This window comes from Myotis nattereri (genome assembly GCF_964212035.1).
Source record: "Myotis nattereri genome assembly, chromosome: 10".
NCBI lineage: Eukaryota > Metazoa > Chordata > Mammalia > Chiroptera > Vespertilionidae > Myotis > Myotis nattereri.
The window spans coordinates 59,130,244-59,144,943 of NC_138085.1; the positions used below are offsets into that span (position 1 = coordinate 59,130,244).

Here is a 14,700-nt window from a genome sequence, read left to right on the forward strand (position 1 = left end):
GTCAGCCCTCTGTGCCTTAAAATAATTTTCAAGCTTTTAAAAGTGTGACCTATAGTAAAAAAAAAAAAATACATTTGACATTGCAAAGCTATAGCACAGTCAGCTAGCTCTTTCTACCAAATGCCTTTCTGATATTTGACCAAAAATTCTACAGTGAAAAGCTGCTCTGGCTCTGATACAGGGTGAATGAAAGCCTCAGAAGGCAGGCCTGAATTGGGGCAGCAAAGAAGAGTCAAGGTTATTTACTAAGAGCAAAGATCCCTAAGAACTAGCCCACCACCTTGCTAGGGTATGGTGCCAGCAGGCTTCAACTCTGACCCAAGGCTTGGGGCCATCTGCAGTGTGATGAGAAGGCTGCTGCAGGTGCTTCCTGGCTTCGTGGGAAAGTGCTGTGACCGACTGACAATGTGTGCCATGAGCACGCTGGGAGAGAAGTATGCATGTGACACATGGCCATCCCTGATGCCTGCCAGGACTTCTGCTGTCTCCCACTGAACTTGACCCCCGAGTAAACCAGCTACACCCAGCACCCAGCACCCAGCCCTGGGGTCCCCTCCATGTTACCACTTTGAAGTTCTGAGTTGCTTTGGTCTCCACAGTCCGTAGGACCTCCCGGAGCTCTCTCATGCCTTTCACGATGTTCCTAGTGGGAAGACAGCACAGCCAGGGTCAGAACCAGCCTGGTTCCCCCAAAGACATCCTCATCAAACCTGCAGACACGAGGAGCCTGCCTGAGTTCTGTTTGAAAACCCTCAATAACTGGAATGGACGGTCGGAGTTGTAACACTGGCACCCCAGACGGCCAGGACATCACCCATTAAAGAACAGGGGGATCCTTCACTCCAGATCCCCTGAAACTCAGGCCTGCAGTTTGCCACCAGAAGGGGACCAAGATCAGTGTTTCAAACAAGATGTTATTTGGCCCAAGAGCTTTGGGCTGGTGTCAAACTTTCTGACTTGAGTTGGTTTCAAATCCTCTATCTTTACTCTCCACATCGGGCCAACACTGGAACCCACCCTCACCTTTCAGTCCCTGCTACAGGGCCCAGATTGGCTTGCATCACTCCGGGCCTACATAACCACCCTGGCCAGCCTCACCCCTTCCAGTCAGCCCTCTGTGCCGTGAAATAATTTCTAAGCATTTAGAAGTGTGACCCATAGTAAAAAATACATTTGACATTGCAACCAGGATATATATACACTTTCCTTACATTCAACTGAAGCAAGTGTCTTGACATCATCTGCCTCTACTACATGCAATCCACTCTGATATTTCTATTTTATGTCTCCCTTATTCCCCTTTTTAAGTAATGTCGGCTGAGGCCCACTAAATAGATCTTGCAACCCACCAATGGGTGTGGCCTGCAGTTTGAACAGCTATTTCCACTGTCCCTCGAAGGGTCTACCCAACATGCAAGAGTCTATCTTGTTGGCCCCAGGTTGGCCCCTTGGTTGGCCCCTCAGTGCTTACAGGTCTTCAGCTGTTGGGTCTTCCCCTTGCCCTCTTGCATCTCATCTCCCACCACTCAAGTCCTTTCTGAATGACCGACCACGGCTCCCTGCATCATGTCTCCTCCCACCGCCTTAAACAGCCTTTCGGTATTTATCCTTTAAAAACCCTTTCCAATATCACTTCCTTCTTGCAGCCTTCCCAGGTCCCTCACCATGCTGTGTCACTCTTGAACCCTGTTAATTCCTCTTCTGAAGCAAGCACGACACTTTTGGTCATTTTCTGTTTATGGGCTGACCTCCCGTGCCCTGAGGACTCCTGCTGTGCTCCTGAAGCTCAGCCCAGCACAGCCCCTGGCGCATAGCATGTGCTCAGCCAACATCTGAGGATACTCTTCTCATTTATTCTAGAGTTCCCTGGATCGTAGCACACAAGCGAAAGCAGAGGCTGATGGGCCAGAAAACAGAAAAGCAAGATCACAGAGGGTGAAAAAGCCAAAGGGGGCAGCCAGGAAAGTCACACAAGTCCCTCCTGCAACCTTCATACACGGAACAGATTCCTGGGTGCTTTGGGGCCTGGAGCCATAAAAGGACAGATTTGTAGATCAAGTCCCTGCCTTCTGTTTTCACACAAACAAGTTCCAAACATGCAAACTACCAACATTATAAACACAGACCCTTGTCTGTAAAGCTGAGAATGGAGGCTAAGACCTGTGGGATGGAATCAGAGTCACAGTGACCTTCCCAGAGCTTCTGAAGAACTAACTGTGAGGGGCAGGCAGGACAGGGCACCATAGCGTCCTTAGAAACAGTTCAAGTATGGACGCTACTACTGATGGCCAAGAGGCTCAGGGAGGCAGGCTTGCCTCTGTGGGCCGTGCATGGTCTCCTCTATAAAGTCAGCCCTTCAGTTTGGATCAGCATCTCCCAGACTTGTTACTTGTATACTACATTTACAATTTTTGCCACTAGCTGCATACCATCAGAGTTATTATTCATGTAATACTTTTCTTTATATCTTCTTTTTATTTCAGTAGTTATCTTACCTAAATAAAAAATACTCGAAATCAAGGATTTGGTGTGCTAGTTATTTTTCTTTGCTAACAGATATTAAATACAGAAGTACTTTTTAAAAGTTGGTGTATCACCTAAAACCACCTTGTGTATTGCTAGAACTATTCAGCCCATACTTTGAGAAACCACAGTTTAGACCATAGGTTCTCAAAGTGTGGTCCCTGAACCACCAGCATCAGCATCCTAGAAAAACAAATTCTGAGATCCCCCACTCCAGCCCAGCAATTTGGGTTTTATCAGATCTCCAGAGGGTTCCGATGGACACTGAGATTTGAGAACCACTGGTTTAGATGACCCCCCAGTGTCTTCCCATTCTCCTATGCCAAGAAGCCAGGTTCCAGAGACACAACCAGTTGTGGAAACCCCAGCTTTGCAGCCAGATCCTAAATCTTGGGAAGGAAGGCATTGAGTCCTAGTCTCTCCATCTCTGGGAGGAAGATTCCTCATTTGCTGTCAGGAAGATGAACATATGAGAAGCCCCAAGCATACCCAGGCATGTGGTAGAGGATCACTAAATATTAGTTATTTTCCTTTCTCCTTCTAATTTGGGTCCTAAAGACCATATTACTTATAACGTAATTTGCCACATTATTTTGCATGGATGCTCAGGAGCTAATAGTAACTGGGGGAGGAAGCAAGTGCCTGAGGAGATCCTCTAGCTTTGTGTCCATCTTACTCCACCAACCCCCCTTCTCCCCCCCCCACCCCCCCACCCCCCCGGCCGCCCAGGGGACATAAGAACAGGATTCCCTGGTCACACCAGAGACAGGCTGGGAGCCCCCATGAGTTCAATAGGAAGAATTGGCAGATAGCCCTTCGATGCCACTGAGACGACGACCCCCGCGCTGGACAGCAGGCCACCACCAGGAGAGAGGAAACAGACAGACTGCATGAGCTCCCGGAGAGAGGAAATGGCTGGTTGGCAAGTCTGCCGGAGAATTCTGTCCTGGCAGCTGGGCCAAATGGCCATTGGCTGAGGTGGGGCTGGATCCTGGGACCTGTGGGTGATTTTCCACTCTGTGGGCCACCTGCCAGCCTCCTCCCTGGCAGTCTGGCCCAGGCTGCGACCAGGAGGCCAGAGCCAAGAGGGACTGTGGCCCCTTCTTTCCACTCTAGCGGAAGGACTGTCCTCTTTCTGCCTTTGGTCCCCACATCATCAGCATTGAAGGGTGCTCCCAGGCCCTCGGGGAACACGGGCCTCACCTGGGGGCTTGAGAGAAGCGCAGGCTCTCAGAGTCCCTGCTTCCCCCAACACACACAGGCAAGGAGTTAGAACTGCATTTTAACAAGATCCTATGTTCAAAAATTGTGTATTTTTACCATTCTCAAATCTGTAAGGGCTTTTGGTATCAAAATAAATTCCCAGGAATTCTTTAGCTAAGGAATAATCACCCTCAGGCATCTTTTGGGGAAAGCCCAAATTTTATTAAATGCATGTAGAGAAAACCCAACACATGGGTTCCAGCGGCCAGGACTGCACAGGGAGAGATTCGGGCTCCTAGCTGGCGCTGACCTGTTGAGGTGCCCCTCAGCTCACCCCTCCAGGAAACGAGATCCCAGAGGGGGTTTGTCCCACCAGTCTGAGCAATATGCCCCAAAGTCTCAGGCTGCCCGCACCAGGCAGAGCTGGGGCTTTTCCGAGCCTCGAGAGAGACCAGCTTCAAAGATCTCTTTGTTCCGTCTCTCACGCTGACCTTTCTGAGCAAAGCTGCCATTTTTCACAATATCCAAACAGGGTCTCAAACAAACCCTGGCCCAGGATCAGGCTGCACGTGGAGAAGCCAGGAAGCCACTGATTCCAACTCCAGGAAAGCCCGGCTGGCCGGGAGCAGAAAGCAGGAGGACTTGTGAACGCTGGGAGAGGTCAAGGCAACAGCTCAGGGAGGCCTCCAGTGGGCCCTGCAGGAGGCCGCACGCGCCTCGGGTCCCCTGTCCGCAGCAGGAAGCAGTGCGGATTTTTCAAAGTGCTTCATCTCCTTCCGTTTTCGCAGCTTTTATAAGGTGTCTGAGGCAGGCTTTGTTATCCCAGGACCAGCACGGGGCTTGGCACACGGAAGGCACTCGGGAAGTCAATGTGGAATAAATAACCCCCATTTCCCAATAGGAACGTGAAAGCCTGGAAGATACCTGCCTTTCCAGGCTATCACTTACCCAAGGGGAGAGGCAGGCTTCCCATGGGCACCACGAGGTTCAGCTTTTACTGCCTTTGAACTAAGAAGACCCCGAGAAAGACACCTTTCCTTTCCGGCCATTAGGACTCCAGGACTCACAGGACTCAACTAGCTAAATGTTTCCAACGTCTGCTGCACCCCAAGTGCCTGGCCATCGGACCTGTTCTCCACAGGCACCTAACGGAAACCGGGGGGATGAACTTAGAGATGCCTGAGCATCGCACTCGCACCCTGCACGGAAGGAGCTCAGCCTGTTATAAACTAGCCCCTCTTGATGTAGTCGGAGCTTAGCAAACTGTTTTGTACACAGTAGGTGAGCCACACAAACATTTGGGGGGGTGTGTGTGGGGGGAATTAGTTTGATTTGAAACAGAGAATAAAAAAGTGCCTGGAATTTATGGCTGAATGGAACCTATTCAGACACTAGTGCAGACGACCCCGGCCAGAAGTCCCGTCTCGGGGCTGGCACTACAAACTGTGTATGAGAGGTTTCTGCTCAAAGACTCAGATGAGCACCGATAGCTGGCAGGTCCCAACAGCAGGAGGGCTGAGTCCGGAGGCAAGGTCAGGTGAAGTTCAAAGGTTATCAAGCTGTTCACTCCGGCCATGGACCCACCCACACCATCAGTTTTAAAAAACGAAAGCTCTGCTCTTCACCCCCAGCCCCAGAAAGAGGCTGTGACGCTCCTTGAGGGGCACTGAGGCGGTCCAGGCGAGGGGTGGGGGAGGGGCAGGGTGCTGACAACAAGCAGGCTGTGCATTCAGAGGCTGGAAGAGCGTGTGCTCCCCAGCAGGACTCAGGTCTCCCTGTGTCCCCAAATGTGGCACAGACCACCCAGAGGTTCTCCTGGGCTTTGCTCTGGAGTGATCCCCCCTTAGAGTGATATGCTCCTGCCCTCCCCCAGCACTGCAGATACTGCGTGGCTGCTGAGAGTAAGACAAAACGATGCTGATTGAACACAACCCTCACAGGGTCACCAAAAGCAGGCTGGGCTTTCTAAGGTGCCTCCTCATAACCATCTGCAGCCCTAACTGCCTTAGCTGCTTCTCAACTCAGCACCTAGTTGCCAAGGTGAAGCGTGCATGTGTGTGTGTGTTTGTGTGCGTGTGTGTGTATGCAGAGAGTGCTTTCATAAGGCTGAACAACCTGCCAAGCTCCTGGGAACTCCCTTAGAAAACACACACTCCCTTCTCTATTGTTTGGTTCTGGTATAATGAGCACATGTGGCTTTAGTAATTAAAGAAAAATTTTTTTTAAGGAACACGCACAAGACATAGCCCACCTGGTTGAACACACAGGGCCAAAGCTCACTCCCAGCCCTGAGCCCAGAGTGGGCTCTGCAGGGCTAGGCAGAAGGAAGAAAAAAGAACCACCCCAGAGAGAAATGGCCCCTTGCTCACTTGGAGAAGAGCTAACTGGGCTCACGTTCTTATTCTTGGGAGATGCCCAGAGACCTGGTCCCTGTGGTCAAGGCCAAGGAGGGACAGTCAGCTTCCAGGGCATTGTATTGTCCCAGCTCCCCTGCTGCCTCACCCCCTGGAGCTACTTCCTGCAAAGGAAAACCAGGCCTCCCCGGCTGCCAGGGCCCTGGGCCCAGCTACCACTATCCCCCCCCCTTCCCCCGCTCCTCCCAAGAACATGCCAGAAAGGTGCCCCCTCCTGGCAGCTGGCATTCTCAGAACTGCCTGGGGCAAGGCTCCAACCAGAGTCCACGGCTGCCCTCTGGTGGCCATGAGGGGAGTCGAATGCCAGGCATCTCAGACTGGGGCCTCCCAATTCTTGACTGTCCTTTCAAGCCAGCACTTACAGTCCCAGGTCATTAGGCTCTGTGTCACCAGCCAGAGGAGGGGCAGGAGTCATCTGGGGGAATTAACTGCTGGGTCAATAGGGCAAGACCCCTGGAAAAAATTAATGTCCCTCAGACACACTGAATGAGTAACCGGGCAGCCTGAGGGAGGCCCGGGCTTCACTGAAGCTCAGAATAAGAGAAGTGCTGTCTGCAGCTCAAGCAGACGTCACCCCCTCTGCACAGTGGAGAACACCACACCCTTTAAGTTATGTCAAATCCCCGAGGGAGGGACAGGGCTGGATCCTGGGAGCAGGCGCTGCTGTGGCCATCTGGTCTGGGGAGGGGGGAAGTGGGGGGGCAGAGCACTCAATTCTCGGCAGGGGCTCTGCCCCAGGCCCTCTGAGGGCTGGGTTCGCCCCAGGCCCAGGTGGGAATGAGCACTGGCTCTCAGATGCCCACCCAGAAGCAGGTCCCACCATCTCTCCTGTTCCTTAGGCCCTAAGGAACCTCTTCTAGCACCCACACAGCTCCTGGTTCCTGGCTCCACTCCACCGGGCCCTGGGAATGCTCACCTGCATCCTGGGAGTCCACCCTACCCAGCAGCACTCCCACCTCCCTGCCTTTTCCTCCCTAGCACACAGCGTGGTCTGGCGACTACTTCTGGCTCCTTCGCTGTTGACTCCCACTGGGATGTGAGCTCCATAGGATGGGACCTTGTCCTGTTCCCGGCTCCAATCCCAAGTCAGGCGGGGTGCCTGGCACACCGTGGGCTCTTCTCTGGGCTTTCTTACCTTAGCCCCATCCCCCCCTACTGGGTCGTGACCCCTCTGGATGCCCCTTCCCCCACCAAGAGTCCAGCAAGTGGGGGTGAATATAACCAGCAGGAAATGGCCTGGAACATCCCCCCCGCCTTTTTCATTTTTAACAAAGTGTGTGTGGCCCTAACCAGTTTGGCTCAGTGGATAGAGCGTCGGCCTGCGGACTCAAGGGTCCCAGATTCGATTCCAGTCAAAGGCATGTACCTTGGTTGCGGGCACATCCCCAGTAGGGAGTGTGCAGGAGGCAGCTGATCGATGTTTCTAACTCTCTATCCCTCTCCCTTCCTCTCTGTAAAAAAATCAATAAAAAAAAATATATTTTTTTTTAAAAAGTGTGTGTGTGTGTTTTTTTCAAAAAATATATTTTATTGATTTTTTACAGAGAGGAAAGGAGAGAGATAGAGAGTTAGAAACATCGATGAGAGAGAAACATCGATCAGCTGCCTCTTGCACATCTCCTACTGGGGATGTGCCCGCAACCCAGGTACATGCCCTTGACCGGAATCGAACCTGGGACCTTTCAGTCCGCAGGCCGATGATCTATCCACTGAGCCAAACCGGTTTCGGCGTGTTTTGTTTTTTTAAATATATTTTTTATTGATTTCAGAGGGAGAGAGAGATAGAAACATCAATAATGAGAGGGTCATTGATTGGCTGCCTCCTGCATGTCCCACACTGGGGATAGAGCCCACAACCCGGGCATGTGCCCTGACTGGGAATTGAACCCTGACCTCCTGGTTCATAGGTTGATGCTCAACCATGGAGCCACACTGGCCTGGAGCCCTTTAAAGGACTTTCCAGAGCTGCCCTGGAGGAGAAGACTCAGTGTGGGTGTCTGGGTCCCATCTCCCCCTGACCTTCCGCTTCTCACACCTTAGGTTAAGACACTGGTTCTCAACCGGGGGCGACTTTGTCCCCCCACCTCCACCCCAGGACATCTGTCAATGTCTGGAGACATTTTGGTTGTTACACTTTGGGGTGGGGCAGGTCCTGGTGTCTAGCAGGTGGAGGCCAGGGATGCGCCTCACACACAAAGGGCAGGCCTCCACAGACCCAGGCCAGCACCAGATCTGCCGGCAACACCACCTGCTGGCCCTGTGGCTTCACCTCCTTTCTTCAGCAAAAAGGGGATTTATTAGTGCCCACTTCACGGCACGCTGCCTGGCAGGCAGTAAGTACTGAACAAGTATTAGCTACTATTGAGAAGAAAGGTGTGAAGAAATGATGAAAGCCCAGCTGGGCACAGGGCTGGGACCTCTGCTTTAGATATCTGTCACACCCTGGGCTGCCTCTGAGTGGGATGTGGCCCCAGGAAACCAACAGTTTGGGCTGTTCGCTTGGAAAGAAATGATGAGTCAATTTCCATTCCTCTTTATTAGGGAGGCGCCAGAGGACGGGAGGGGAGGCGGGAGGAGTCAGCATCCTGATTCTAAGGACTTAGTTTGTGCTTCAGGAGGAAAAGAGTTTGAGGGGAGTAGAGTGACAGGAACAGAAAAAAGTAACTGAAATTACTTGGGCTTTCCTGGAAGGTGATGGCTGGCTAATGCCTCTGCCCACTGCTGGCAACACACACATGCACACGTGCACGCACACAGGCACACACAGCAGGGGAGGAAACGGCTCACTCCGAAGAGGGTGTGGGACCAGCTAAAGGAAGAGGAGCCACCGCCTCGGGGAATGGAGACTCAGGGCCTGAGAGGCAGTGAGAGTCCTGGACAGCATACCAAGAATCAGCCCAGACACTGGAACCCTCATCAGTCCTCCCGTCCTCCCCCACACCCCACAGGCTGCCCAGGCTGCCCCTCCTCACACCAAACTGGAAAGGGCATGGCTTTCCAGGCCACTCAGATTGAAGTTAAAATCCCAGTGAGTGAGGTCAGGCAAGCGACCCAACCTCTTTGAGCCTTTGTCCCCTCGCAAGTGAAGTAGGGTCACACGACCTTGTGCAGATCACGTGGTCTGCCTGGCACACAGAAGGTGCTTGGAACTTGCTGGTCTTCTCCCTGCTTCCCTCCTGGCCACCCTGACGTTCACCTTAACCTCATCACACCTGCAGAAAACGCAATGTGGGGAAGGGAAGCAGGCAGCCCTGAGGGGTGGACCTCAGCAGAGAGGGAGTTAACGGTAATGCCTCGGTGCTCAAGGTATCTTTTCATTCCCTCCCTCTTCTGGGACCCCCACACAGAAGCTCCCTGTTAGAGGGGAGGAAGCAGAGCTGGAGGAATGATGGAGGGTACAGAGGAACTCGCTCAGGGGCATTGCTGGCTTCCATCTCCCAGGTCCTGTCCTGAAGTCCTCTAGATGGTGAGGGCGCCCACCAAACTCTTTGAACCAGAAGCTGGGAGCACACCTACCAAGCGTGAGCACACTCAGGGGAACAAATGCTAGGCTGTGAGCAGCAGGGTCTTATTGACCCCAGGGCTTCTGCTGAAGACAGGGTAGCCTAGTGGTTAAGAGTGTCAGACGGGAACTGCATACATAATCCTGGCTCCACACACGACCGTCATTTATGTTCTCTGTGCCTCGGCTTCCCACCTGTAAAACGGGGATGCTAATAACAGCACCTACCTCAGGGGACTGCTGGGAGAATTAAATATACATGCAAGCAAAGCACTTAAGCACCTGGAATAAATCCGGCACTTAATAAGTGCCATGTATCAGTGTAATGAATAGTTGTTGAATGAATGAATGAATGAATGAACGAAGGGGACAGACCACTGAAATCAGAACTGTCCCCTCCCACAAAATTGACTCTACGGGGCTCCCAGGCAGAAGGGCACCTCTTCGATGAGAGGCCCCGGGAGCAAGGGCTTCCTAAACGCAGAGCAGGCATCGCTCTGCAAACTCTTTTCTATACAGGGCCAGAGAGTAAATATTTTAGGCTTTGCATTACAGGGTCTCAATCTCAACTGCTCCGCTCTGTGGGTGAGAAAGTATGTAAACAATGGGTGTGGCTATGTTCCAATAAAGCTTTATTTGCAAAAACAGGTTGCAGAGGTTCAGCAGCCCCTTCTCCCAAATCTCTGCAGATAGGGGCTGAGGGTGGCATCTCTTCTTGTCCCCCATTCGTCCCTGAGCTGCCACTGCTGACTAGAGAGCCCCCGGGGGAGGGGCAATGCAGCTAGAGGGGGGCAGCCAGGCCCAGCCACCTGGGCAGCAAAAACAGGAACCAGGCCTCTGGGCCACCGTCTCTCTGAAACCGAAGCTCAGCAACGAAAAAAGGACCAAAAAAGCAGAAGGTGGAGCTGGAGCAGAGCCAGTGTGTTCCCCGGTGTCTTGCGATGCCCTCCAGACCCACCTCGGGGGCCACAGGACCACACCCACCCTTGGGCTGCCACTGCTCTCTGGGCCCCCTGGTGTACATGGGGACACCACTGACTCCCTTAGCACTTGAGAAATTTAAAAAAAGAAAAAGAAAAAAAGAAAGAAAAGCAGAAGGTATAAAGTTCAAGCATGGTATCATATAAGAACCGCCTATTCAAAAAAAGTTAAATTAAAAAAAATGAACAAAGTGAAATAAAACATACGAAATAAAACAAAGGAAATAAAACATACGAAATAAAACAAAGGAAATAAAACATACCAAAAAAAAAAAAATATAGGGGCTTCCAAGGGCTCCAGCCAGTCAGAGCAGAGAGAGCTCCGTGGTGCTGGCCCTGGGTCCTCACAGCCCAGGCCAGCGTCTGCGGGGGGGGGGGGGGGGGGGGGGAGCGGATGGGGCACACAGTCTCTGCTGCAGGGCTGTGCAGGAGCTCCGCCTCAGCCCCACCTGTGAGTCTCTGGCTGGTGCTGGCATTCCCGTAGGCAGGCTGACCCCTGCAGAGCCCCAAAGAGCCACAGTTGCCTGCAGCACGTCCTCCTGACTCTACAGCCCCTCCCTCCCTCATCACCACCCAGCACACCCCGTGAAGCACCCTCTGGGCCTGGCACCACACCACGGTCCCAGCCCACCCCGGGGAGCACCCACCGCGCTCTTCACGCAGGGAGGGCACAAAGGCTGAGGAGGGCGGGGGCACCACGCTCTGGGGCTGAGGCAGGCGAACATTCCCAGGGCCCTCCGGGCAACGCAGAACCACCCCTTCTGCCACCTCATCGGCAGACGGCAGCGTCCCCAAAACCATCCAGGCCTTTCTGTTCTCCACACGCCCCCTCACATCTCACTGCCCCTTGAAAGCTGGGACGAGCAGGAACCAACTTCCCCGTTTCATTTTGGGGGAGACTGAGGTTCAAGGAAGCAAAATGACTCTACCCAACACCTGAGGTGCCAGTGAACGATACAGACGGACACCCGCTGCCCAGCGCACGGCCCCTCGCTCTCTCCCTTCACAGGCCCGGCTCTCCTCGAAGCATGTGCAGGCTTTATTGCTCCTGAATCTCCCCTTCCCCACTCTGAACAGCTTGATGTGACAAATGTGAGCAAGCAGCCCACGGATCCCTCCAGAGCACACACACAGAGAAGAGGGAGGCCGGACTAAACGCCACGGCCGGCAGAGAGAAACTTCTGCGTCCCACTCGGCGGCCGGCGACCTACCCCTTCTTCAGGTTTGTCACGTAAGCACTCTGCAGGGCAGCTTCCAGGAAGTAGGTGAGCTCATAGTCAACGGGGTGGGAGCCTTTCAGGTGCCGCGACGTGTTGTTGTTAGTGACCTGGGAAGGGAACAGAGAGAAAGCCACTGTCCCTGAGTTTTGAGGCACAGCCGGCCCCGTGACCACCCTGAGTCCCCAGCCACCCCATGGGAACGTGGTGCAGTACTCAGACCAAATCCAACCCAACTTGCTTTAGTTTACAATACGTCTATAGCACTCTCTCCCCACCCAGATGCCGGATGCCACGACAGCCCTACAAAGCTGGCTTTGTCTGCATTTTACAGAGGAGGTAACTGAGGCTCAGAAAGCGCCGAAAGTCACAAAGCTGGCATGCGCCCGACTCAAACTCAGGTGTGGCCAGCTACCAATTCCAGGCTATCTCTACTACTTATTGGTTCATTCATTCAACAAACACCCGAGTGCCTCCCATATGCCAGGCGCCACACTGTCCCTGTCAAACAATCACGGAACATCAAAAGAGCCCAAGGGCAGGGACCCCAGGTTCCAGAAAAGCCAGGAACAATTATGCTACTAACTGGGCTTTAAGTCTCTCAGTAAGAGGCCACCCAGCCCCACCACGATTGGCCTGCCTTCATGACGCCATTTCCCTTCTCTGATCCAAGAAAAATATCGACGAGCCAGCCACCTCATTTTTCAGAAATCAAAGTAGATTTAAGAGATGTCCTCAGCTGCTCAGAGGTGGGGGCTGGGTCTTCAGAGGAACACAGTGTTTCTGAGAATGCACAGCGTTCTCTGGATGGCCCTCCCTCAACGCGAGGTAACCAGCGTCCAGGCTGCCCACTGCCACCAGGCACTGATTCCAGGCCTGAGCACCACTGCAGCTCATCACCTTAATCTCCTTTCAAAAGTCCAAAGTCCAGGCTTCTGGCTGAATGAGAGACTCTTCTTTTTCATGAAAGTTTCCTCCAAACCCCATGCCATTCAAATGTGAAGAGCACCTAAAACGCTGCTGGCTAGCAGCGATCCACCGAACTTCACGAGGTCAACTCGACCCCTCGGGTCTCCCTGAGGACCTCTGCCAGGGACCGCACTCCCGTCCTGTCTTTGCTGAGCACCTCGATCACTGCTCCTTTCCTCCCGAAGTCCAATAGAGGAGGGGGACTCTGGGGCAGTGCCTCTCAACGGGGGGAGTGACTCAACCAAAAATGGCTGCTGGCATCCGGGGGGTATAGGCCAGAGATGCTGCTCCACATTTTATAAAATGCAGCCACACAACCAAGAACTATCTGGCCCCAAATGTCAGGAGTGCTGAGACTGAGCCCCAGGAGGACTCTGCCAAAAAGCTCCATCACAAGCACAGGAGCTGGGTTGACATGCTGACATTTGCCCAAGGAGGTGAGTGAGATTCAAGTGTCTCCTGGGCTCAAAGACTCTCAGCTCATAACCACCTCCTCCTGCAGATGCCTGCAGGATGCCAATCCTCACCTACTCTGCCATCGCACCCGCTGTCTAAAAGCGTGTCTTTGGAGGCGTGCAGGGCACATTTTTCTAATTTGAGAGGTAGGTTCTCAATAGAGGGCAGCCATGAACCCGGTGCTGTAATTCCCAGCTCACCTTCTCCAATTCCTGCAGGAACACCTGCGCGATCCAGGAGGCCCTCTCGAAGCAGGTGATCACTTCCTCCTCCCGCTCAGTCATGCGGTGGCGGGAAGCGATGGAGTTGGGGAGGCGTTCCAGGGAGAGGCCTGCGGGAGGAGGAGAGCAACTCAAACCTGCTCTGCTCAGGCCCCCCTGACTCCAGGTCCTTCCCACGGGGCCGGGGTGGGCTCCGCCGAGGAGACCTAGGCTCTGGAGCAGCCAGCGGGAGCCGGAGGTCCGCGGAGGGGAAGAGGGGGGCTAAGCAATGGTGGTATTAGCAGCAGCTGGGATCAAGCGGTGGGCAGACAGCAGGCACCCATGCCCCACATGGGGAACCACACTGTGACACCCCCACATCCTACTCCTACCTATGCCTCCAGACCAATCTCTCCAGGAACCATTCCCGACCCTCCTTCTGGCTGCGAGGAGAAAACACCTACACCCCCAGGCACCCTGCACTGTAGACTGGTAACTTGTGCCAGCTCTTCTCCCCGGGGAGCTGAGAGCTCCCTGCGGACAAATGTGATTCTCTTGGGCCATCCACCATCCCCGGCACACGGCAGATGCTTGATGCTCGAGCTACACAGCATTTTACATGCACCTCTCCCGTGGAACCAGTTTCTACCTCGCCAAAGTGATTTGCACCCAGGTCTTATGGGCCGAGAGTGGATGCACATCTGCTGGTTGTGCCTCCACTTCCCATTCTTTCAACAGCAGCACCTCGCTTTCCCTTTGAGCACCCCTCCCGCAGTTTCAACCTGCGTGGTTCAAGGGTGATGACCCCGTCCACCTCCAGGGCAGCACATCAGCCGGGCTGACCCACCCTCAGGGCCACAGTCAGTGGCTAAGGAGGAGCACATGATCCAGTCTGAACCGAGAAAGAACCAGTCCCTCCTTCCACTGGACTTGGTAAGCTGGTGAGAGGTTGGCCCGGAAATGTCAGGAAAGCCTGCCTGCACACGAAGCTGCACAGTGTGAATGCAGTTCACCCGCTGCATGTGCACTGAACAACGGTTAGTATGTTGTTGTTTTTAGTTTATTGATTTTTAGAGAGGGAGGAAGGGAGAGGGAGAGGGAGAGAGAGAAAAACATCCATCAACTGCCTCCTGCATGCCCCCTACCGGGGATTGAGCCTGAAACCAGGGCATGTGCCCTGACTGGGAATCGAACCTTCAACCTTTGGTGCACCGGATGACACCCAACCAACTGAGC

At 53.5% G+C, this 14,700-nt stretch overlaps 1 protein-coding gene across 3 annotated transcripts in view; it reads right to left on the bottom strand.

Moving 5' to 3' along the window:
- The window catches only part of TTC7A (tetratricopeptide repeat domain 7A), a 104,970-nt gene that overhangs the window by 64,860 nt on the left and 25,410 nt on the right, over positions 1 to 14,700 (bottom strand). For 2 of the 3 annotated variants that reach the window (XM_081101156.1, XM_081101155.1), the window contains exons 4-6: positions 13,465 to 13,595; positions 11,834 to 11,949; positions 565 to 643 (exon numbers count right to left, since the gene is read on the bottom strand). In XM_081101156.1, the coding sequence (XP_080957282.1) occupies positions 565 to 643; positions 11,834 to 11,949; positions 13,465 to 13,595 (326 nt within the window). Of the gene's footprint in view, positions 1 to 564; positions 644 to 11,833; positions 11,950 to 13,464; positions 13,642 to 14,700 lie in introns of all 3 variants that reach the window. The other variant, XM_081101154.1, reaches the window with a different exon arrangement.